The 25,255-nt window shown below is 34.4% G+C and overlaps 3 protein-coding genes across 7 annotated transcripts; all 3 read left to right on the top strand.

Annotated features, from left to right (window-relative positions):
• The first annotated feature begins 674 nt into the window (after nucleotides 1-674).
• Nucleotides 675-9,761, top strand: LOC112797606 (sister chromatid cohesion 1 protein 4). 2 transcript variants are annotated; one of them, XM_025840629.3, is made up of 14 exons: nucleotides 675-1,399; nucleotides 2,761-3,022; nucleotides 3,117-3,214; nucleotides 3,334-3,383; nucleotides 3,791-3,883; nucleotides 4,076-4,835; nucleotides 5,256-5,699; nucleotides 5,796-5,946; nucleotides 6,355-6,491; nucleotides 6,747-7,702; nucleotides 7,978-8,005; nucleotides 8,261-8,357; nucleotides 8,531-8,660; nucleotides 9,154-9,761. In XM_025840629.3, the coding sequence occupies exons 1-14, from the start codon at nucleotides 1,276-1,278 to the stop codon at nucleotides 9,250-9,252; spliced, it is 3,429 nt and encodes a 1,142-aa protein (XP_025696414.1). In that variant the 5' UTR covers nucleotides 675-1,275; the 3' UTR covers nucleotides 9,253-9,761. The 2 variants fall into 2 exon arrangements, with proteins under 2 accessions (XP_025696414.1, XP_025696413.1); XM_025840628.3 differs by having other exon boundaries at nucleotides 3,791-3,931.
• A 616-nt stretch (nucleotides 9,762-10,377) lies between these two features.
• LOC112797605 (uncharacterized) lies at nucleotides 10,378-11,633 on the top strand. Its single transcript, XM_025840627.3, has one exon. It carries the CDS (start codon nucleotides 10,769-10,771, stop codon nucleotides 11,339-11,341), a length of 573 nt encoding a protein of 190 aa, XP_025696412.1. The 5' UTR covers nucleotides 10,378-10,768; the 3' UTR covers nucleotides 11,342-11,633.
• Nucleotides 11,634-14,982: 3,349 nt separating this feature from the next.
• Nucleotides 14,983-18,442, top strand: LOC112797604 (phosphoglycolate phosphatase 1A, chloroplastic). Of its 4 annotated transcripts, none has more exons than XM_025840626.3 (10): nucleotides 14,983-15,555; nucleotides 16,265-16,332; nucleotides 16,431-16,523; nucleotides 16,625-16,696; nucleotides 16,834-16,905; nucleotides 17,063-17,122; nucleotides 17,205-17,257; nucleotides 17,378-17,475; nucleotides 17,631-17,730; nucleotides 18,003-18,442. In XM_025840626.3, exons 1-10 carry the CDS (start codon nucleotides 15,276-15,278, stop codon nucleotides 18,211-18,213), a joined length of 1,107 nt encoding a protein of 368 aa, XP_025696411.1. In that variant the 5' UTR covers nucleotides 14,983-15,275; the 3' UTR covers nucleotides 18,214-18,442. The 4 variants fall into 4 exon arrangements, with proteins under 4 accessions (XP_025696411.1, XP_072092232.1, XP_072092234.1 ...); XM_072236131.1 differs by having other exon boundaries at nucleotides 15,102-15,555; nucleotides 16,265-16,335; XM_072236133.1 differs by lacking the exon at nucleotides 16,834-16,905 and having other exon boundaries at nucleotides 15,102-15,555.
• The last annotated feature ends 6,813 nt before the right edge of the window (nucleotides 18,443-25,255 follow it).

Here is a 25,255-nt window from a genome sequence, read left to right as displayed (position 1 = left end):
GCCGAACTATTTTTTATTTTTTGAAAAAATACTACTAAATTTTTTATAAAAAGTTTGGGGGGCTATGACCTCCCATTGTCTCAACTAAGTTCCGCTCCTGCGTTTAGGCGATTGATGTCCTCATCTCGTGCATCTGCTTGCGTCATAATTTTCGAGTATCTTGATAATATGAATAGAAATGGCTAGAGGTGGGAGAAAACAAGTTGAAATGGTTCAAAAGTTACTTCAAATCACACTCTAAACGAGTTCAATATATAGACGCGACTATTACTTAGGCGCACAAGCGTAACATGTACACGTGGAATGGTGTCTTATCTCGTTTACCTTATAAATAAAATATACACAGTATTATTTCGTTTACTTGTAAACAAGATAAATAATAAAGTGCAAATCCATAAAAACGCTACAAATTACTTATATCCGTAAATAAAAAATTTATTTTATTTATTAAAATTTTTTTTTTCTTGTATCTTTTATCCAAAACAAGAATTGTTGAAGCAGTTAAAATGACAAAATAAAAGGCAGAAAAAACTATCAACTACTAATTTAACTAACTCAAGTAAAATGCAACAATGCAAGTTCCAAAATTTTCAAAAGGCTTCTCTATTTGTCTTTAAGCCACATGCATTGACCAATCATATGCTGACACTGCCATTACACAAGATAACTTTGGTCACGGTTCGACAATCCAAGAAATTATTTATTGATTAAAATGAAAAAATAAAAAATAAAAATAAACATCCTTATGTCACCGAATCAGACAGACTCCCTGTTTCTTTTTTTCAGTTTCAAAAAATAAATAGCATCAATTTGATTTCTGCATCTGAAAATTTTGCTCCTTTCTTCTCTCACTTGGTGAAAAAATACGAGGGAAATCCCAATTTTCAATTCAACGCGGTTTCAATTCTCTCACGACAAGAGCTTCTCCATGTTCCTACTTTAAGCCCTTTTCTACTTCACCCTAGGGTTTCCGGATTCATCTGATCTTCGAGCTATTCACTCATGAAAGAGAAGATTCAGCTCAATTTCTCGCTGAGCACGTGTTTTCCAGCATTTCTTGAGCCCCCTTTTGCGGTTTCGGAGCTGGGTCGATTGGTGTGAGGAGCATTTAGGGTTTCGTGTTTTCCGTGTTTTTCGGGGGGTTTTGAGGTACTTTTACAGCTACGGTTTGGATTTGGAGTATGGGGGGTTAAGAATTCGAGTAAAGTTGGTAGTTTTCTTTTTGTTGCTTTGGAAATTGAGAATATTTGTGAGTGAATTGGAAGAGGGGTGAAGATGTTTTACTCTCAGTTTATTTTGGCGAAGAAGGGGCCACTTGGGACCATATGGATAGCTGCGCATTTGGAGAGGAAGCTCAGAAAGAATCAAGTGGCTGATACTGATATTGGTGTCTCAGTTGGTCAGTTACTTCTTACTTCAAAATCTTGTGTTTATGTCTATGCTTTTGGATTTGGTATTTAATTCTCAGAATTTTTTATGTTGTTAATCATTTAATATCCCGAAATGATTAGATTCCATAATGGGTATGACACTATGACACCTTGTTCTTTAATGATACAGTGGCTTTGTGGATGAAATTAAGAACCTCATGTAATTTTAGTTTAGTTTTGGAATTTAATTGGAATCAGGGTTGAAATTAGCGAAATTGACGGTTTCCTTCTGCAATATTTAGTACTACTGACCTAGGAGTTGCTAGTATGGAAAAGAAACGGAATAGCTCAAGAAGATCTTCTATATGAGACTTTGACTTATCTGTGAAACAAAAAATTTTATTATTTTGGGGTGAAAAATTAAGCCAAAAAATAAGACACATAGGTGCAAAAGAGAATATTTCCTCTTGTTGTCATTTATTGCCTTTATATATATACATACTGAGAAATAATTAATGATGTTCTGGAATACTAGAGAATGTTATGATAGCTACATCACCTAAGAAAATAGTGCAACTTTATCTGGAACAAAAAGTTAGTAGCCTGGTTATTGCAAGAATTGAGAAATCATATTGATCATTTTATATTGTTTGCCTTCCTTGAATCTTAATGGGTCATTGTTTGAGTGAATATCTCCTAAGTGATTCTGGGGTAGTATTTAGTATGTAAAATTTTGTGGTTTTTCATTCAAAAGAAAAAGAAATTATCTTTTTTATGGCGTGCTTTTACCCCCTCTTTTTATTTTATAAAGTTCCTTTGACATCAAAAGACAATATGAGCAGGGAGAAAACAAAATAGCATTTGATGGTACGTAATAATCCCTTATAATTTGATGGGCATATCATTATAGTACCTGTTACAATCCTTAGATACCAAAGCAAATATTACAAATATCATTGTACTTGCTCTTTGCCATGGAATCCTTCCCTCCGATATCTATGAAAGCCATAATTCCCCCCTCCATCTTCTAAGGCATATTGATATAGGTAGACTGCTTTCCAAACGAAGAACTTAACCTTGGTTGGGATTTTTTTAATCTATTTCTTGTTAAAAATATTTGTTGGGATAAATTTTTCTGGTAGGTTGACTACCACTGAAATTTATCAATTATGTAGTCTGATTGTAAAATGTGAGTGAAGGATTCCCAGACTAGCTGCTGCTGATGTGAAATCTTTGCACGCTTAGATGTTCCTTGCGGTGGGATCCATACCTGAGAAGAATATGGAAATCAATTACACTTTATTACCTTTTCGATACCTGTCCTGCATTTCTAATTTTGATCATATCTTACTGGCTTAGAATATTTATTTGGTAAATATTTGGTAAACAGATTCAATTCTTTTTCCCGACGTACCAATCGCACTCCGTTTGTCTAGTCATCTTCTGCTTGGTGTCGTGAGGATATATTCGAGAAAGGTGAATTACCTTTTTGATGACTGCAGTGAGGCATTGCTTAAGATAAAGCAAGCTTTCCGCTCCACTGCAGTTGATTTGCCACCAGAAGAGTCCACTGCACCTTACCATTCTATCACCTTACCTGAGACGTTTGATCTTGATGATTTTGAACTACCAGATAATGACATATTTCAAGGGTTAGTTTCAAAGTACTTGAATGGAGCCATCTTACTTCCTTCAGCAACATTGTTATTCACTTTATTTAGCTGTTTTTTTATGTTGAACTTGCAGCAACTATGTTGATCACCATGTCAGTAGTAGGGAGCAGATCACTCTACAAGATACCATGGAGGGTGTGGTTTATAGTAATTCACAGTTCGGATTAGATGGTTAGTATTACTCCCTTTGCCTCTTGTTTCTCTTTGTAGATTATTTGGGTGTGAATTTTAATTACACAACTGAGAAACCTCAACTAAATAATGTTGAATGGCAAATGCATTTATTGCAGAGCGGTTTGGTGATGGTGATGCTTCTCAAATTGGTTTAGACCTTGATGAGGTAATTAGTCTTCCCTTTTTTTTTAGTCAGCTCTAAATGCATGAGCATGATCTGTTGTGGTGGTATTGTACTATTGTCATATATCCATCTGATATTTGCCTACCTCTTGTAGACCTGATATATTCCTAATATTTCCTAGTCATTATCTTCATTGATTTGCTAGATTTATCTGGTACATCTTCTGTACCCCAAATATATTATTTGCTTTACTATTCAGGGTGATACTTTTTGGTGAATATATTGGAGTTATGCTATATCTAAACTGAAATGACACAATTGTGAAAGATGTGAAAATATCTTGATGTGTACTATCTATGGAGATCAATTATCTTTGAATTGGTGCAATTATGTAGAACAATTTTTCTCGTTTTAATTTTGATTTTTTTAACTTTATTTCTTAAAATCAGGTTTTGTTAACAGACAAAGCAGCTACTTTGGAGCATGATGACAGCAATGCTGGTCCTCAAGTGTCCCATCAAAAAGATGAAGTGAAAGAGGAGGTATCTGAACTTTGTTCAAGTCAAGTGAAAGTCAGGAACCCCATCAATGTTCACTTTTATTCCTTGTTCTCTTCATTTTCTGTTTCCTTTATTGGGTTGGAGAGTGGATGAAATAAAAGTGCGGATTATTCATGTAATACTTCTATTTCCTTTCTTCTCATTTCAGTAAGTGATTTAATCGGTTTTGAACAGATTGATGATTTCCCTGATGCTGCTGAAGCCGAAGGTCCATCTACTCCTGGACTTGAAGAGCCAAACTTGCTTGGTGCTCAGGTGGATCAGGTAAATAATGAAGCTGCTAATGATGATTTGGCAGACTTCATGTCAATGAAGAGCCAAAATGATTCTGTTGCACATGAAAGGGAGAATGATATAATTGATTCCTCCCTGCAAAATAATGTGAAACAAAATGGTGAAGATTTCCATCATGAAAATAGTGACAGCGAAATGGTTGACATGGACAAAGAAAAAGAGGAACAAGATCATTTGGAAGGCATGACGACAGATCAAGAAAATTTGATACCAAATAATCATGGTTCTGAAGCAATCGCAAATGAAACTGTTGCACCTCCTAGTTCTCATGTTACATCTGATCAAGAGAACCCCTCTGATAGACTTCTATCTAAAATGGATTGGCCTCAAGAGCCAGAATCAGATGGCCATTTGGAGGATGTTCCCTCATTGTCAAAGGATGAAGTTCTGGATGACCGTGAATTTTCTAAGCCTGAGGGAAATTTGAGTCCTGTCGATGAAGCTAAAAAATCCATTGTGACAAGTCCTGTAGGATCACCTAGTAAACCTCCAGATGTTGATGTTGAAGTTCAGCCCTCCCAGGAACTGATGGCAGCAGAGGCTTTAAACCATGATTCTCATGAAGCTGAGCAGCCCACTGAGTCACTCCTTCGGCCATGCAGCTCCCATTTGACCCAGCCTTCTCCGTCACATGTCGAAGGTAATAAATTTAGTTAATATCTAATGCCTTTTTTTTCAATCACTTTTCTACTTTGGGAGAAAGAGCCATGTCTCTGTGACCTATGAAGTTTGGAGAAACAGGTTCTGTTATTTTTACATTTCTCTATTGCATGTTTCCGATTGTCTTGTTAGCAGCCATGTGTCCGTGAGACTGTGACCTATGGATTTTGTATTTTGTACCATGTTTTGCTTTCTTGGTGTGCTTTCAAGTTGCGTTTCCTTTTTCTGAGCTGTTTTCCAGAATGAACTGCATCATAGCTGTATTATTTTCCTCTTAACTTTTGAGTTGATTATTTCTTTTTTAAGAAGTTACTTATATTTGTTTTATGTAATCTTTTTTATGGATATATCCAACTTGTAGACTCCACTTTCACTGAATATTAGTTGCTTCTTTCTACAGGTGAGAAGTGTCATGAAACTGATGTTCCAGATCCTGCGTTAGGTTACCAGGAACCTATAGAGCCATTTGTATCTGAAGGAAATCTGGATTTGGGGAAGTCAGATGAGCAACTTGGGAGCAAAACATTTAGTGATAAAGAAGAAAGCATAGAGAAATCTGCTGCTTCTGTGATGCCAGAGCCTGAGAAACTGCTCTCCCTTCCTTATCAACATGATGGTGAAGTAACTGATATGCTCTTGGAGTCTACTCCAGATAATCAGGGTGTATCTGACAGCCATACAGGTGCTGACAGAGGAAAAGGAATCTCAGGCAAAAAGCGCAGTTTTACAGAAAGTACTCTTACGATGCAAAGTAATGATTTGCTTGAATCATATGGTGGGGCTCAATCCAAGAGAAGTAGAGAGACTGTCCCTGATGATGATGATCTATTATCTTCCATATTAGGTAGATTAATGGCCTTAATGATTTTGTGTGTGTATATATATATATTGTTTCTTTCACTCGAGTGTTGTAGCTGAAATGAGTTTGTTGTCACTTCAGTTGGTAGACGATCTTCAGTATTAAAAATGAAACCCAGTCCGGCAGTCCCTGAGCTAGCATCAACCAAGCGCTTTCGTAATGCTTCTGCAACACGCCCTTCTGTTTCAAAACGGAAGGTGCTTTTGGATGATACAATGGTGTTGCATGGCGAGTATGTTTCTATAATCTCCTTTCCATCAACTTGCACATATTCATCTAGTTTTTGGTTTTATATATTTTACTTTTTATTATTTTGTGTGTGTGTGTTATTATAATAAAACAAATAACATGATATTCTTCCTTGTGAATTTCATGCCTTTTACAATGGTCTTTCATGCCTATTAGTACATATTCGTCTATTTTTGTTTCTTGCAAGTGGTATTTTTTGCTCTATTAAACTGTTTTGAGACCTAGCTGTTTGATCTATTAAATGATACTTGAGGCTTAAAAGTAGCTAAAATCACGCATTACTTAAAAGAGAAATATTTTTGGTATGATAATCTCTTATAATATAATTGCTAAATTACGAGAGAGATCATTTTGGTACTGGAATACTAATGGTGTTTCCCTTATTCTGAAGTACAATACGGCAACAGTTGACAAGTACTGAAGATATACGTCGCATAAGGAAGAAAGCTCCTTGCACCCGTCATGAGATTATAATGATTCAAAGACAATTTCTGGAGGATGTAATTTTCAGTGAATCAATATTTACAGGTGAGGAGAAGCTATGAAGTTTTCAATGACATTTGATAATTCCATGCATGAAGTTTGGGATGGACAGAATTCATCTTTACATCCTAAGGGATTGTCATACAGATATCAGTTCCTTTTAGTCACAGCCAAATTTTTACCAAAAACTTATGAGAGCATATTGTTTTAATTAATTTCACAGAGAGTATCATCATAATCATTTGTTAATTATGCATTTATGCTTTGACATATCTAAGTTTATTCACTTTTATCTTCCAGGTTGGTCTCCTGATTTGGTGGTTTTGCAAAGCGGGAGGGTAGATTTCTCTGGTATCAAGGTGATTGATGATGGTTTGGATAGTTCTGTCAATGAAAAAACAAACGATCTGGAGTCCCTTTCCAGAACAATGGCCGAAACTCATGACGCAGAAGGGAATGTTGTTCCAGTGAGTGTCCAACCCCAAGAAGTAGCAGAAGTGCAGCCTAATGAGATCTCTGTTTTGTCTGAGAACCACCAATCTGAAGTTAACTTGGGATCTCATGATATTGATGCTCATGAACATTTTGCAAAGGAGCCTCATGGTTCTCAGGATGCTGAAATGAATAATGCCGGAGTAAATATTGAGATCTCTGAAGCCGAAAACTTATGTGTTGCCCCTGGACCTGGGCATGAATCTTCATCCTTAACTGAACTTGTTGAAAACAACCCTGTTGCGGATAAAACCAATGATCTTGTTGATTCTATCCATTCGGAGATGGGCATCCCATCCGATCAGAATTTGAATACATCTATTCTAGAGGAAGGGCTTGCGGAGGATAAAGTCAATAAAAGTGGGGTAGATGCTATTGAAATTGCAGAACATAGTATGGAAGTTAGAACAGAAGTTCAAACAGATGGATTGGAAGACAATGGTTTATGTGCACCCTTGACTGCTGGTCCTCAGGAAGCCAATGAATATCCTAATAATCAGGCTTCCTTTAATGGAGACCTACCTACAGAAGAAAATTGTAATAAAAATGAGGATCAGATTGCCCATGACAAGGACACACTGTCTGGTTGTATAGTTGGTGAAAATACTGAAGTAGATCGTCCAGAGTTTGCACTGCTTGTTTCAGATGAGAAAGAGGGTTATCTGAATGATACAGAACATCCACTCTATCAAGAAGATGCAGTACAAAGTACAACGTGGCCCGAGACCTCAGCTATCAAGAGTCCTTATGTAGATCACAATGAAGTAAGTTCTGCAATTTGCCTTAAAATGTTTGCCCTTTTTGAGATTTCCTGTTAGAGTTGGATTATTCCTATTAACATTTGACACCTGTTATAACTTATAACTGACAAGAAAGCATTCCAGGTTTGTTTCAATGACATTGTACAATGTAAAATGAAATTTATGCCAAGTCTATAGTAGGATGTGTTTGAAAATGCACTGCTTATCTTTCTCTAACAATCTATAATGGTGTTTCTTATGCATGCCTAATTATTTTTCCTTTTGATTGTATGGTGCAGGAAAATGTCATGATTCCTGATGACACAGGTTTGCTTCTCAATCTTCTTCATTGTTGATGTTTAGACAAATTCTTAATATGCAATGTTTTTACAACCATGAAGTTCCCTATATACTCAAACAGTAGCTATTGATACTAGACATTGGTTCCATCATTTCAGCTTTGAAATTGCAAACTAATCATTAATATGTATTGGTTGGTGAAAACAGGAGTGATACTGTAACCATTGCTATCTTGTTTGTTTCTTTCATATGTTTGAATTCGGTGTCTCTATTCTTTTCCAGGATTTTTGAATGTTGATGATGATGAGATGATTGATGATGATGATGATTATGTACCAGAAGGAGGAGCCGATCTTAGTGGATGGTCTTCCCGGACCAGGTATGTTTATGTAAAGCTTTGTTAAAATAAAGTTCCTCTGCTTAGAAGATAACTGCATATATTTTTTCTGTTGTATGGTCTGCTTGCTATTCATATAAACTCACCTTCAATTAAATATTTTGTGATGCTTGTTATATTTCAGTAGCTAACTAATCTAATACATTTATCCTCAGGGCTGTTGCAAAGTATCTGCAGATCTTGTTTGAGAAGGATGATCTAAATGGAAGGCAGAATATTCATCTTGACAACTTATTAGCTGGTAAAACACGCAAGGAAGCATCAAGGATGTTTTTTGAAACCCTGGTATGTTCTTGAGGACTCTTTTCTGGCTGGACATAATGTACTGGTTTTATCATCTAATAATATAATGAATTTTTACATTAACTAGTGCCTATTATAATAAATTTTTATTCAAGTCTTAGAAATAACAAATTTTTTACACACAAAGGGTATTTTAGAAATAAAAAATTGTGTACCAAAGCTTTCTCAGTCCTCAATATATATAGTCGGTTATAGTAGATGCAGTGTGCATGCTAAATTTTCAAATAGAAAATTAAAAAAATCAAAATGGAATAACAAAAAATCCATTGACTATTTGCTGGAGGTGACACTTTGCTTTTATTGACCGTAATATTCTTGTTGCATCACATGGATTTGCCACTATCCAGGATTTGACTGGTTTGTATAACAGTTAGCATGCTCATAATTATTAGTGTTTAATGTTATTTCCAATTTTTTGAAGCATACATGGCAACTCTTGCATTGTTTCAGATTTAACATTCAACAATGTTGGCAGGTTCTCAAGACAAGGGATTATGTTCATGTAGAGCAGCCGAAACCGTTCGCAAATATTAACTTAAAACCTCGAACAAAGCTCATGAAGTCGGATTTCTGAACCCTACATGTAGCAGTGGCAGATATAGTTGTAAAGAAAGATTCAAAGCAGTGGTGGGTTGTTTTGACTGAAAGTCTTGCAGCAGGGTCTCCCCCAAACGTTTTAGTTTATTATGGCTTTTCTCATTTATAATTTTTTGGAGATAGGAGAATTTAGATATTTAGCTTCTTGAAGTGGCCTGAGTATCATCCATCTTATTGATTAATAATAGTAACAGAATATGGTAATATGGGTCTCTAATGTATATATTTTTGTAAAGTATCGCCATTTGTAACTCCCACAGTCACTAATCTTTATGTTGGTTGTAGCATTTCCCTTTAAACAAGATTGATATTCTGCCTCTTCAAGCTTATGTAACTTAGCTTGTGATTTAGTTCTGTACCTATTTTCTTTGTATATTATGGTGCAAATTCCTTGTTTGTTGGGAAATTCACTATGCAGTATGCAGAAAGAAATATGAATTTATCTACGGCAGTTCATAGTTATATTTATTTATGACTTTGGGTAAAGGACCATCTTCCTTAAAGTAGTTATTGAATTTAATGGAGTTGTTCAAATAATATGCTGTATTATTAATTTTGAAATAAATGTGGGTTTAATACTTTTAGTTTTAATAATTCTCGTGATTTATGTCAAGAAATTCAGCCAATTTTTTTTCCACATAATCCTTTCGGTCTAGAAAAAGTTTGGGAGCTAACTATAACTTAAGCCAATTTAATTCAATTTTTTGTATTTTTAGTTTTGAAATTTGAAAAATTAAGGTAGTGGAGAATTGTTTTTTTAATATATAAAAAATCTCGTATTTTTTAACTAGTTGATTCTAGTTGGCTATTCTCCTAATTAGTTTCCTAGCAAAATAGTTTCGTCTAACAAGTCTAGGATTATTTGCCATGGATCTCAGTTCTATTCAACGACTTGTTATTTGTCAATGGATTATTGAACACAAAAGACGAAATCTGAATAATTGACACTTGTTTAGTGGAATGAGTGAGTTAATCACTTGTTCAATCTAGCTTAAATTTGGCTAAATTTTGTAGTTACTCAATTTAATTCGCCCCATTTGAAAATCATTCCATGGAAACTTCTGTATGCAAAAGAAACACCAATGGTAAAGAGGAGAAAAGTTTCAAAATACTCAGAAATAATGAGCTGGAAAAGCTAGCAGTAATTAAGTAATCAAATGAAAACAATTCTGAATCACCAAAAAGTGGATCCTTAACAAAGTCAATGCCAAGTGCCAACCCAAAAAACCAAAAAAGAAAATAGCTGTTAGCAATGTATCCGTTGCAACACAAACATGAACATGATGCTATTTTCTCCTTATCCCAACAACGGTCACATTTCACAGCACACAAATATGACCGTTTAGCCTCCAAAACCTTATTATATTAACACAATCACCATCACTCACTCACTCCAACAAACAAAACTTCACTCTTCTTCATCCTTCAATCTTCAATCACAACATCAATTCAGCCTTATTCTTAAAGTTCCATTTCATTCATTCATTTCCAGAATGGGAATTTCATTGAACAACAACAACAATGGTTCAGTGTCTCCACAACACTACCACATCCACAAGGCCTTCCTTTTCAGCAACTACATCCTCTTAGGTGCAGCCTCCAGCTGCATCTTCCTCACTCTCTCCCTCAGGCTCCTACCTTCCCTTTGCGGCTTCTTCCTTATCCTCCTCCACGTCTTCACCATCGTCGGTGCTGTCTCCGGTTGCGCGGCCGTCTCGGCTGGCATCAGTCGATGGTACTCTGCCCACATGATCTTCACCGTCCTCACCGCCATATTCCAAGGCTCGGTTTCTGTCTTGGTCTTCACAAGAACTTCTGATTTTCTTGGACAGTTGAAATCTTATGTTAGAGAAGAGGATGGTTCTGTGATTCTCAAATTGGCCGGTGGACTTAGCATCTTGATTTTCTGCTTAGAATGGATGGTTATGACTCTTGCATTTTTCCTCAAGTACTATCATTATGTTGAAGGTGAGAATCATCATGGTGGCGCCATTGTTGCTGTGAGGAGTAATAAGGTTCAGAATGAAGAGGATTTGAAGGATTGGCCATGGCCTTTCCAAGTTTAATTAAGTCACTGATTGATGATAAGTGATAACATTGCAATCTGCAATGGTGTGCCTATTATTGTTCTAGTGCTTCTATATTATATGACTAGTATTATTCATTAATTCGTTTTTTTTCTTGGAGAATTTGATGCTTTTTTCTCCAATAATAGAATGAGGGTGTGTCTTGTGATTTGATATAATCTTTTTTGGTTAGTATGTCAAAGTGTGAGTATCCTTATCATAATGTAATTAATGGTGTGGGATATATTTATTTTTTTTTCATTGCTGGTATGAGAATTCAAGTATTGAATTACCATTTTTGCCTATATTATATAGGGTGAGTTTTAGCCTGCGCCTGGCTGAATCAGGTTTCGTATGCGCCTCGTACGGTCTGATACAAGTTTCTGCATTCGTGTCCTGTTTTATCCGTATTTTCGTTTTGACCCATTGAAGTTATTGATATTATAAAGTTGCCTCAAATTTTGAAGACAATTTCCTAAACATAACCACGGAGTCAATATGGGCCGGGAATCACTTAATGGGTGTGGACAGTTTGGTAATAAACAGGGATGACTTTGTGATAGGGTATGATTAAAAAAAAATTTATTAATTCCTTTGATCTTGTTTTTGGCTATGGCTTCGGCGAACGTGAACAGTGTGGCGCCATTTCTGAACAAGACGTACGACATGGTGGATGACTCGTCGACTGACTCGGTTGTTTCGTGGACCGATAACAGCAACAGTTTCGTCGTCTGGAATGTTCCCGAATTTGCAAGCCGAATCTTGCCCAAATACTTCAAGATTAAAAAAAGAAGGCAGGGCAAAAAAAAAAAATAATAATAAAGAAAGAAAAGAAGTAAAGGCCACTCATCATTCATCAATGGCCTCTTGATTCGGCACTGCCAGGCTAATTTCTTTCTCCGGAAGAGCCACTATCGTCCCGCAGCAAGTCTTCCGCCTTCACTGGACGTCGTTGTCATGGGGTTGCGTCGCCGTCGCTGAAACCGGTTATCTGCGTCTTCATTGGAGTGCGGCGCTTGCTCTTCTCTCAAAAGTTTGAATCTTCATCGGAGGCACCACCTGAATATTCAATAGATTCATGGGCTAGGAACTTCGAAGATGGTTCCACACAAGTGAAGAGTTTTGATGACGAGAAGACTGGTTGCTGGTTCAGTGCCACCGAGGAGGATGAGGACGAGCAGGTGTTGCAAACATGATAAAAGGGAGACAATCGCAGACTGGTGAGGGGCGACCGTAGGTGAATCCGTTGTCAATCACAACTCCGCCCAATAAGAGAGGGATACGCAAGTTTAAATGCCGGGTCGAGTTTGGGGTTGAGGTTATTGTTTGTTTCAGGTTTCCTTTTTTTTCACTTGTAAATGCATTCCTTTTGAAATTCTAAATGGGTTAGAGTTCTAACGGGTAAGAAGTTGAATAGATGTGAATAAAAATTATTATCTAACTACTAATGGGCTAACAATTACTAGCTTACAAATGAGAATAAGCCCCAGCCCCAATTAGGTTGCTTAAAAAAGTCCATCCACAAAAAATTATTTCCATATTTAACTTCACATATCCATATTTCCAGTAATTACGTACCAACCTAAATATGGGGAATGAATCACTATTTCACTAAAAACTTCTTCAACAATTAGCTGGTTGATAGGATATGTACTATTTGGCAGATTTCAAAAAAATTGTAACACGCGTCACCAACAACTTGTGACACCACTTGAATCCGTACGAGGCGCACATAGAGCCTAATTCAGCGAGGCACAGGCTAAAACTCACCTATTATATAGTTGGTTGAGTTTGTGCTTCCATTTGGTTTGAATATTTAGAAATCTTATTGAATATGAACAAGTTCATTGATTATTCTTTTTGCTTGAAAAGTAATCTTGTCCTCACAAAACTGAAAATAGAGTGCATTTCAATAATTCCAATATTTTGAGTAAGAGGGCAATAATTCTGTTCAACAAGTGAGATCATAAATTGTATTTCAAAAAATTAAAAGGATGTTTCTAAAAATTTCTCACTCTCAAGAATCTAGACGTGTGTCCAAGATTGGCTCTTTCAAGCTTGAAGCGTGGACACAAAAAAAGAGAAAGGATACACGTGCCTAACAAACAAATGAGGAAAATCATAGTTCAAATGAGCATGAAGATACACATGTGAAGTGTGTACATGTATATTGTAATCAAACCTTTGAAGTATTATGTAATTTATCTATTATTAAATGAATCCTCAATTGTTAATGGTATAAATGCAGCCACTAATAGATATTTTAAAGAATGATATATTGCAGATTTCTTTTTTACAATGTAAATAAATTTTTATCAGCTTGCATTGCTTTCCTTTCATCATGAGAAGGTGACCACTTGGCAATGGATAAAGGTGGACATAGACGTAGAAGTCATAGAAAATCAATAAACAAAAATATGAAATAGATATTTTTTATTAGCACCTATGATTGCTTTTTGAAATTCCTAATTTGTGTTAGCTATCTCTTAAGGGTTTGATAGCTTTAATTAAAAACCTGATATTCATTTAGTTCTTTTTCATTGAGGCTACGTTCATGTCTTTGATCACAGATTACAAATATTCTTCTTAATACCCTCACATATCTACATGTGGAAGCAATTATGTCATGATCAAACAATGGATTGGGCAAATAGGAAGCTCTAAGACCTAAAAGCAGTTAAAGTTACAGATTAAATACCAAGTACTTGGGTTTTGGAAGAATCAAACATTACTCCACTGTAATAAAACATTTTGAACATAATTCTTAAAAAATTGGTAATAGGTGTTTAATTAACTTAAATCTATGTAAAGTTTGGTTATCTTTTTAAATTTAGTTAATTTTCATGTGAGATTCTTCTAACTTGGAAAACATTAATTTAGATTTAAAATTATTTTATTTGGAATTAATCATTTCTTTTTAGAATAAAGCAAGACTTAGATAAAAATAGTCAATCATGACAAATAAATCAGTTCGCAATTTATTAAAATTTTTGAGTTATAATAATAAGTATGGTATTAATATATAATATTTTATTTATTAATATTAAAATAGTTCATTTTAAACAATATTAACAAAATTTATTTTATATTAGCTTTTAATATATATTCTTATAGAAACTTTAAATAATACCATATATTAACTATTAACAAGATTTTAGATATGATTTTTTTATCCAAAATAAAAAATTAAAAAGATAACTAGATCTAAATTCAATAGAAAGTACTCAATATATATAGATGTAGTACTCCCTCTTTAGTTGTTTTGCAAGCAAATACAATTTGAGTATTCAAAACATAGATGTAGTCACATTTATCTTAGTATAATTATATAAATTAATATAATATAAGAATAATATTCTAAAAAATATTATTCATCTCAGACATTATTTTTTCTTTTTTTTTACCGTAGATAAGATACTCGAATCTGCGACCTTTTAATTAAGTATGGGGAGACTATGACATTTGAGTTATAACTCATTGATATCTCAGACATTGTTGTTGAGTATATAAAATAAATACATATAAAAAATGTTTATGTGAAAAAAAATGAATACCTATAGAGAGGTAAGAAATTAATTACTTGTTATGTAAAACTTTGGACCTGTTTGATACATTAAGGTTAAGGGATATCCAACCTTACTGAATTCATTGAGTTATATGATTCAACAAGAAAAACTTTAGTCACCAAAAAAAATAAGAAAAACTTTAGTAAATGGGTGTCAATTTTTTATATTAGTAAAAGTTTAAGACAATAACATCCATACATGAAGTAGATGATATGATCTGTAAAGTGCATACACCATGGCCACTCAAAAACCAGAGGTTCCAACACAATCTACATACACATGCCATCTGAGTTAGTCAGTGAACCCACACCACAAAATATTGTTCTTAAACAAAAAAACGAAAAAAAGGAACTTACACTAAACAGAAGATGCTTAGGATTGAGAGTGTTCTAACTACCCGTGCGGTTGTAACTGCACTCCCTCAAACTCATAAAAGTAATAATAGTACATTATGGTTCCAATCAGTCCCAAGAAGCTATAAATTGTGTCGTAATCCTTTGTTGTTGAATAATTCTAAAAGGAAGGCCAGTTATTCTTCTTCTAACAGTTCAAGAATGACGAGTTTCACTACACGCGCTGCAGTACAACCTCTGAAAAATGCTGATGAGCTCATTGATTCCGTCGAGACTTTTATCTTCGATTGTGATGGTAGCAACACTTTTACTTTTGTCACTTGAGTGATTTTGATTATGTGTTGCTGTTGTTTTCTTTTAGTTATTTTTACGAACAAGTTATCTGCAATTAAATTGATGATTGTTTGTTTTACGGAAAGATGAAGAAGAAACGATATATCTCAATTGGGTAAATAGAAATTGTTTTGAGTTGATCTGATCTTGTGATTAGAATATTGTGAGCGAAAAGAATTGCAAAACACATTTAGTTGAAAGTGAACTTCTTGGATGATCTAAGAGTAAAATTGTGTAAAAAACGAAAATTTTGACTAAATTTCCAGAGAACATATGCATTGTACATGATTTTTTGGGTATTTTTTATTACAAAAAAAACCATTCTTCACTCTTTAAAATTTGGACAAAACACTGGGATAGGCCTTTAGAAAGAGGAATATTGTGTGTACTCAATTCGTTTCTACATCACTGAATAGTGTGAAAATTATATAGGATGAGTCTCACACAGTCACACAACATTATTACATGTTGGCTAGATGTATGAGATAAGAATGACTACAAATAACGCATCTTTAATAGCAAAAGAAAATTTAAATACAAGAACTTTACTTCTTTTTAAGTTAAATTCTTGATGTCTCGCATCTTTTTATTATTAAAAAATGGTTTATCCACATAATTACTAATACTGCAATCATGTGTTCACTTCTTTTCCATTTACACTTAATTTGTAGGAGTTATATGGAAAGGTGATAAATTGATAGAAGGAGTTCCTGAAACACTTGACATGCTTCGGTCAAAGGTTGTATATTAATGTGGTCATTAGCCCTTTACTTGCAACTACAAAATGTGAATGGTAATTATTCTTTAATTCTTGATATAAATGATTAACTTCTCTAGGGAAAAAGGTTAGTTTTTGTCACCAATAACTCAACAAAGTCTAGGAAGCAATATGGAAAGAAGTTTGAAACACTAGGCTTGGATGTTAGCGAGGTTAGTCCACATTTTTTTCATTATTTTTCCTGTTTACATAGAAATTCTCAATCCATGTTCAGTTTAAATAATCACAATTTTAACTACTGACTGCTTTTTAGGAGGAAATTTTTGCGTCGTCTTTTGCAGCTGCTGCATACCTGAAGTCCATTGATTTCCCAAAAGATAAAAAGGTAATGCATATCACCTTCTGCTGCATATTTCAATACAATAACCTTCGCAAAATCTTTTTTAAATCTTTCCAAACTAAGAATATTTTTTATTTTGTATGAAGTTGAAAACAAAGGACTTATAATTAAGCATGATTTAGGTTTATGTCATTGGAGAAGATGGCATTTTAAAAGAGCTTGAGCTTGCTGGATTTCAATATCTTGGTGGACCAGTATGTATTTAGTTCCATTATTGAAAAACTTTAATGTCAATCATATTTCATATCATAACATCTATTTTTCAATATTTAATGTATATATTGAATATTTTTCAGTCATGATTACTGATGTATATCATTCTTTCTCTCTCTTCGTATGTTGCTCTTTTAGGAAGACGGTGACAAAAAGATAGAGTTGAAGCCAGGGTTTTTAATGGAGCACGACCATGATGTGTGTACTTCCATCTCTTCAGTTGTTATTTTTCATTTGATAGTATTAGGACTTCTTATTAAAAGATTATGTTTGTTATCAGGTTGGTGCAGTTGTAGTTGGGTTTGATCGCTACTTCAACTACTACAAAATCCAGTAAGATTTCAAACATTGACCATGAAACATAACAAGTTCATACGCGTTTAGTCAAATTAACTAGTGGTGGCAGGTGAGTTTTACATTTATAAGTGTTTTTTTTTCTCTTTACGAGTAAAGGTATGGAACACTCTGTATTCGTGAAAACCCCGGGTGTCTCTTCATTGCTACGAATCGAGATGCTGTTACACATCTCACAGATGCTCAGGAATGGGCAGGTTTATACTTTATGCTTCTTCTCTCCTTCTATTGATTTTGTTTCCAAAAATTTTGTATATTATAGTTAAAACAGTAACCTTTCTTGTTCCAAGCATGCTATGTTACATTTGTTATGATCCACGTAATTGCTTAGAATTGTAGTTTGAGTTTTCAGGTGGAGGCTCTATGGTTGGTGCTCTCGGTGGATCTACTCAACGTGAGCCTTTAGTTGTCGGAAAACCCTCAACTTTTATGATGGACTACTTAGCAAACAAGTAAAATTTCTTTCTCCTTATCTCGTACTATTGATGCACGATATAATCCATGATAGGGATAATATGATGGAAGTGGCATACATTATACATACATAAATTAAAATTCTATTGTATATTTTGTTTTGTCACATTTGACAAATTTACTTCTACAACATGATATCAATGTGTTCTTTATTAAACTTATTTTCCAACATTGCATATAATTTTACATGTTAGTTATAGCATCATCAATTTTTCCTTGACTGAGTTCTAACCTTACTTTGGAACAATAGATTCGGCATTGCAAAATCACAGATATGTATGGTTGGAGACAGATTGGACACTGACATATTGTTTGGGCAAAATGGCGGCTGCAAAACTCTTCTTGTACTCTCAGGGGTTACCTCGCTGGAGACTCTTCAAAGTCCTAACAATTCCATACAACCAGACTTTTACACCAACAAAATCTCTGATTTTCTCTCTCTCAAAGCTGCGGCGGTGTAATTCAACTAGAAAAATCCTGCTGGGCATATCTAAATTCATGTGTTCAACAAAAAAAAAATCTAAAATGGCAATATTTTTTAGAATGTTATTCTTATGTTATATTAATTTATCTAATTATACTAAGATGAATGGAACTACATCTATATTTAGAGTACTGAAGTTGTATTTGTTTGCAAAACAACTAAAGATGGAGTATTACATTTATATATTTTGAGTACCTTCTATGGAATCTGGATCTAATTAATGTTTGTTGTTCAAATTTTATCTTTTCAATTTTTTATTTTGGATAAAACAAAAAAATCGTAACAAAAAAGTCTAAAACGTTTTATGTCACACGTAAAGCTTGAAAGAGGCAATTTTAGACACGCATTTAAATTTTTGGGATGGGTTTTATTATGTTGGAATTCATCTCTCTTTTATATACTAAAAAGATATATTTTTACTTATACTCATCTTCAGTATTTCCTAGACAATGTAATCCTAATTATACTCTAACATTTTCTCTCAAACTCAAGTGAGAGCTAAGGATATCATCTTGAATTTGGATACTAGAGTCCGAAAACAACTAGGATGATGAGCTTTTGTGAAGATATCAGCAGTTTGATCTAGAGTTCCAATAACTATGAGACGAACAATATCAATAAGGAGACGTTGCCGAACAAAGTAATAGTCAATCTCAATGTGTTTGATGCGTTAATGAAAAATATCATTATGGGCAATCTGAATAGCACTCCGATTATCACAAAAAAATCAGTCAGGGACGACTAAGGAGCACCCAAGTCTTCAAGAAGTCAACAAATCAAGATCACCTCAACAGTAGTGTCAATGAGAGCACGGTATTCATCTTCTGTACTTGATCTAGTAGTGAGTGTTTACTTTTTGACTCGCCAGAAAATGAGAGAGTCACTAAGAAACAAACAATAATCAGTAGTAGAACGACGATCAGTGGGATCACCAGTACAATCAACATCTGAGTATGCTTGAAGGAATAAAGAAGAATGGGCAGAAAAATGAAGAGCATGAAATAGAGTGTCTTTCATGTAGCAAAGAATGCGAAGAACTGCCGCATAGTGAATAGTACGAGAAGCTAACAAGAACTGGCTAAGAACATGAACTGGATAGGCGATATCTGGTCGTGTGACAGTCAAATAGACGAGACCTCCAACCAACTGTCGATAAATAGTAGGATTATCCAAAACAGTGCCATTCATAGAGGTAAATCGAACATTAGGCTCAAGGAAGTAGACTCAGTGCAACTATCTATAATTCCAGCTCGAGCAAGAAGATACGAAACATACTTAGCTTTAGAGAGATAGATACCGTCATCTGTGGATATGACTTCTAGACCAAGAAAATAACTGAGAGAACCAAGATCTTTCATCTCAAAAGTATGGTGAAGAGAGGCTTTGAGATCAGAGATACCATCAACATCATCTCCAGTAATGATCATGTCATCAACATACAAAAATAGAAGAACAACTCCTCGTTCATTTTTACGAATAAAGAGAGCATTTTCATGAGGCCTGCAAGTGGAACCGAGATTGCATATAGTGGTCCTAAACTTGTCAAACCATTCACGAGGAACTTGCTTAAGACCATAAAGTGTCTTGGGAAGGAGACAAACCTTGCCGGAAGGATAAAGATATTCTAGAGGTGGTTTCATATAAACCTTCTTTTTTAAATCCTCATGAAATGCATTCTTCACATGCATCTGACTGAGAGACCATTTTCTGACCACAGTAATGACAAGGAGACCGCAAAGATATGTGAGATGAGTAACAGGAGCAAAAATCTCTTCATAATCAATATCATACTCTTGCGTACATCCTTGAGTGACCAACCGTGCTTTATAATGGTCAATAGAACCATCAAAGTGAGTCTTGATCTTGTATACCCATCTACTATCCATAATTTCATGATTAGAAGAAGGATCAACCAAGTGTCAAGTGTGTGCTTTTTCAAGTACCTGGATTTCTTCCTACATTGCTTAGTGCCAAATTGAATTTGTGGAGGGTTATCGGAATGACTGAGGTTCATGGTGATGAAGAATAGTAGAAAAATAATAATAATCAAGAAGATGAAGATGTAGATTTCTTATCCTAGAAGAACGACTAGAGGGAGGAGGCATGACAGTAGGAGCAGGATCATCGTCTGGTCTGGAATCATCGGAAGGTGGAGAAGGCGAAAGAGTAGAAGGCTCGAGAGGTTGATTGGAGATAGAACCTGTAGAATCATCACTAGGAAAAAAATCAATATTGGGGTTAGTGAAAAACGGTAAATGAGTAGAAGGAATAGACTCAAAAGAAGAGAATTTAGAAAACATGTGATGTTCCCAGAATACAACATGACAAGATATATGAATACGTTTAGAAAAATAATCCCAACAACAATAACCCTTGTGTTCAGTGTCATAACTAAGAAAACAACATATGCGAGCTCGAGGTTCAAGTTTAGTATGTTCATGAGGCTGAAAAAGAACAAAACAGACACAACCAAAAACCTGAAGAGAACTGTAATCTAGAGAAATCTGATAAAGAAGCTTAAAGTGAGTAATGTTACCAAAGACATAAGAAGTGAGTCAATTGATAACATGGACAGCAGTAAGGACAGCTTCACCGCAAGTACGCTTAGGACACGAAGAAGAAATAAGCATTGCACGAGCAGAGTCAAGAATGTGACGGTATTTTCATTTAGCCCATCCATTTTGTTGAGACGTACCAGGGCAACAAAACTCAGACAAATTAACCTGTTCAGCAAGGAAAGTTAAAAGTTTGGAGACACGGCATTCTATAGCATTATCGCGTCGAAAATCTTTAATGACCTTGGAAAACTGAGTTTTAATCATAGTGAGAAAGTTAATATAAATACGAGGTAGCTCATGGCGATTAGTCATCAAATAAACCCAAGTAAAACATGAATAATTATCAATGAAAACTAGAAAGTATCGAGCTCCTCCCATAGAAACGGTAGGAACGGGGCCCCAAACATCAGAGTGGATAAGATCAAAATGAGAGCAAGCAAGAGAGGAATTATTGTGAATAGATAAAGCAGGTTCTTTGACAATTTGACAAGAGATGCAATTAAAAGACTCATGATTAACCAGACCCAAAACACCCTTAGACACAAAAGGATGCAATTTTCCTAAGGATCTATGGGCAAGACGGTAATGCCACAAGTGAAAGGTAGATGGAAAAGAAACAGCACAAAGATTTGACATAGGAATATGAAGATTCTCGAGCTCAAACAACCTTCCAATCTTACATCCAATCCCGATGATTTGTCCCATACGAGGATCCTGCACATGACAACTAGAAATAAAAAAATTGACATCATAACCTAGTTCAACATGTTGACCATAGAGATAAGATTAAAGTGTAAGTTTGGAATAAAATAAGTATCAAGAAGATGAAAATTGGATTGTGAAATAAAATCCTTATGTGTCGCATGCAAGAGGAAACCATCAGTAGTGTTGACAGAAGGTGCATTTGTGGTGGTAGACAAAGATGAAAAAGGATGATGCAAAGGAGACATGTGATTAAAGCAACCAGAATCAAAATACCATTTAGAATTACTTGGAGGAGTGGAAATAGTAGTAGAGATATTACCAGAAAATGATAGAAGTAGCTTAAGAAGAGACTTAATATTTGATGGAGAAACAGAAGGTAAATTGAGAGAAGTAGAGTTGGTGGATTCAGTAGTAACAGCAGTAACAGTAGAAGCAGGCACATTCTGATTAGCGTAGTTGAAACGAGAATGATACTTGTTCTGATCTAAACGTGGTGGGCGAGTAGGACAGGTAGTAATCAAGTGTTCCAAGAACTTGTAATAATGGCAGAATAGTGTTGGACAATGGTAACTAATGTGACCTTTCTATTTGCATTTACGACATTCAATAGAAGGACAGTATGAGAATAGGTTCTCAGAATGGTTACAATTCCAACAGAATTTATCCTTTTTATTTGTGGCAGTAAAGATATCCGATTTTTCCATAGTAGAAACAAAGGAGAAAGAGAAGAAACTGTAAAATCGGGGTAGAAATTGAGAAAACAGAGTGCAGAATCGAAAAGAGCTCACCAAAAAACTTTAGAAAGGGCCCCACTGTCTGCCACGTCAGCTGCCATGTCAACATGAAAGGCCACGTGGTAATGCGTGATGGGAGGAGGAGAACGCGTCAGCGGTGATGCGGCAAAGAGGTGGCACGCGGGTCGTGAGGAGGATCGGGTCGGCGGAGGCGCGGGTCGGACAGCAGATCTGTGGAGGGGTCGCGGCGTGACTCGTGGCGTGATGCGGAGCCGTGGATCCAACGACGCCAAAGGCGTCTGGAGGGAGAAGAACCTCAAACAGACAAGGGACTTCAGGCAGCGCGTCCGGCAGAGTCCGACGACGATTTTAGAGGCGTTGAAATTGTGACGAAGGCGATGGTAACGGTGATGACAAACCAAGGCGTCGGGAAAGAATCAAAAAATAAGGACAAAGAACTGTCAGAAGAGACAAAACATAAGAGCTAGGAACCAATTGTCATTGAAAAAAAAAAACAACATATGCTTTTGATACCATGTTAGAAATAAGAGAGTAATTTGAAGAGTGTCTTATTGAGTGTGTAGTCAAAAGTACAATGTACAAAGGTATATATAGGTGTTAGAATAATCAAAACAATAAAATCATAAAATTCTATAGTAAATATATAAATATGCTATATAAATATAGATGATACTAACTGATCTTAATTGATCCTAACGATACTCTAACAGTTTGATTCCATTTTCATGGACCAAAAATGCTGAGTTGGCCAACAAATTTGATAAAATCTCTATTTTTTTTAATCACAAATCCTAATCTCATCCTCTCCCGATCCATTTCCCCTCCTCCCAATTTTTACCGCCATAACCTCTCATTTTATTCCAATTTTGACATCACTTTAACTTCTCATTATATAACTTGTTCTTCATCAACAATTACAAAAATAAAAAATAAAAAAGATAGATATAAAAAAAAGAAAAATCGAGATTGCATGAAATTATGAAAACCAAATTATTGAGGAAGAACATTGTAGTGTCCTAAACTTTTTTCATCGCAGTAACTGTTGCTAATTCTTTGATATTAGAATCTAGTATTTATGTTCTTCCTCTTATCTTTTTCATTATGGTGGTGGTGTTTTTGGAGGTAGATGTCTTTTTCGTTGACAAAGAAGATGCTCTTGTGCATTTCGGGTGAGCTTTGGCAAGCACTTCTTAAAAATTTTGTGAGTGATTATGAATAAAAAAATTAGTTTATTCATAAATTTTTATTATCATTTAGTTGTTAAAATTTTAATATTTCTTCCAAAAAAATAGATACATTTGGCCTGATAGTGATGCTGCATGATTGATGGTAATAATCTTCTATTAGTCCATTTTTATCTGTAAAGAAGAAAAAGAATTTTTCAAAAAGAGAGAGAGAGAGTGATAATAAAATCAATAATAAATTAAAGTTTTTATCAATTTTTTTTACCAACTCAACATTTTTCGTCGATGAAAACAGAATGAAATGACGGACGATTTCAATTAAATATGATGATGATTCTGATGTCTAAAAAAATTATTCAAGTGATTATATGGGTCCGCAGTTTATGAAAAGTACCTCACCTGTTGTGTCGGTAGACAGGCGAATTAAGAAACAGAGAAATTTTTATTTTGTCCTCTGTTGGCGTGGTCATGAGCCAGCTCATCTATGGCTAGTAAAGCAATGGGTCGCCGTGTTTGATTAGTGGTGGCTAGACCTTCGTATAGTGGATAACAAGATTTTGCCTCCAATTTTTAGAAGGTATTGTCCTATTTTTGGTTATTTCCTTTAGCAAATGAGTGTGAATGGACTAGGTTTCTTTTTCTTGGGTTTAATTTTGCTATTGAAATTTCTAAGAATCTCATCTCTTCACCTCCTCAAATCTACAAATTATATATAACACTTTACTCATAATTCAATATTTATTAATTAGAAATCTACACACAATATTCATTATTATTGTTGTTATTGTTGTTGTTTAGCAGTTAGGGTTATGTTATTGCTGAAAAAAAAATGATATTGATTTATTTAGTGTGATAGTTTAATTTAGGTATTACAATGAAATATTATATTATTAGCGTATAAATTAATCAAATAGTTAAAATATTATTTTTTAATTTATTAAATATTAAACCAGTACTTCTCCAGAAAAAAAAACTTTACTAGTTGCAAGGCATTTTTTGTTCTAATTTCTATTTTCTATTTTCTCAGTAAAACATTAATTATGTTTCAAAAATTACAATCTAAAATAATTTAATACAATAAAAACTCAAATAAAAGAAAAAATTTAAGAAATGTAGGTCATAAATGAATAAATTTTGTATTATTACATACTGCTATAATAATTCAATTATATATTTTTAAATCATAAAATAGTAGAAGTAGTATTTATTATATTTGTAACTGTTTTATTACAATTAATAATAAGTTAATAAGTTATAATGTAATTCATACTTAAATTTAATCCGCTTTAACGCCTTTTCATTCAAAATGCCTTTAGTTTCAACCTACTCATTAAGACCAAATCTATTATTCTTTTGTTTCATGTTTATTGGCACTTTTTATATGTTATTATTTAATAGGTTTATTTTTTTACATGCTCTAAAATATTATTCATTTACTCTTTTTATTAATTAAATTAATAATACATTCTAGATAATTTTAGTTTTCTTCTTACGTAATATTATTTATACTTTTTAATAAAAATATAAGATTTTAAAATTAAATTGAGTTTGTTTTCTTGTACCTATTATAACTTTTAAAAAATATTAGTATTTAAAATTTTTTTATTTCATAAATATGATTTCAAATAAATTAACTTAGCACAGTTTCAAAATAAACATAAACCGTGCCTGCTAGTCATGTTTTATGTTGAAGAGCATTTGAATGTAAACTGTGGGAGGCAGCCACGGTTTATGAAGGAAGTAGTTTGAGCATAAAACACTAGAGATAACCACGGTTTATGAGTGTGTAGGTATAAATAGGGAAGCCGTGGCTGGTG

The sequence above is a fragment of the Arachis hypogaea genome, chromosome 4, assembly GCF_003086295.3.
Source record: "Arachis hypogaea cultivar Tifrunner chromosome 4, arahy.Tifrunner.gnm2.J5K5, whole genome shotgun sequence".
Classification (NCBI taxonomy): Eukaryota; Viridiplantae; Streptophyta; class Magnoliopsida; order Fabales; family Fabaceae; genus Arachis; species Arachis hypogaea.
Note: the sequence above shows the minus strand (reverse complement) of the source record. Positions and strands in the feature narration are given on the sequence as shown.

Bases quoted from the DNA above. Each gene is read 5' to 3' on its own strand.
- LOC112797606 (XM_025840628.3), top strand. From the start codon at position 1,276: ATGTTTTACTCTCAGTTTATTTTGGCGAAGAAGGGGCCACTTGGGACC. The intron at 3,384-3,790 runs GTAATTAGTCTT...TCTTAAAATCAG, and splicing joins TTGGTTTAGACCTTGATGAG to GTTTTGTTAACAGACAAAGC. The intron at 8,358-8,530 runs GTATGTTTATGT...ATTTATCCTCAG, and splicing joins GGATGGTCTTCCCGGACCAG to GGCTGTTGCAAAGTATCTGC.
- LOC112797605 (XM_025840627.3), top strand. From the start codon at position 10,769: ATGGGAATTTCATTGAACAACAACAACAATGGTTCAGTGTCTCCACAA.
- LOC112797604 (XM_072236131.1), top strand. From the start codon at position 15,276: ATGCTTAGGATTGAGAGTGTTCTAACTACCCGTGCGGTTGTAACTGCA. The intron at 16,906-17,062 runs GTATGTATTTAG...TTGCTCTTTTAG, and splicing joins TTCAATATCTTGGTGGACCA to GAAGACGGTGACAAAAAGAT. The intron at 17,123-17,204 runs GTGTGTACTTCC...GTTTGTTATCAG, and splicing joins TAATGGAGCACGACCATGAT to GTTGGTGCAGTTGTAGTTGG.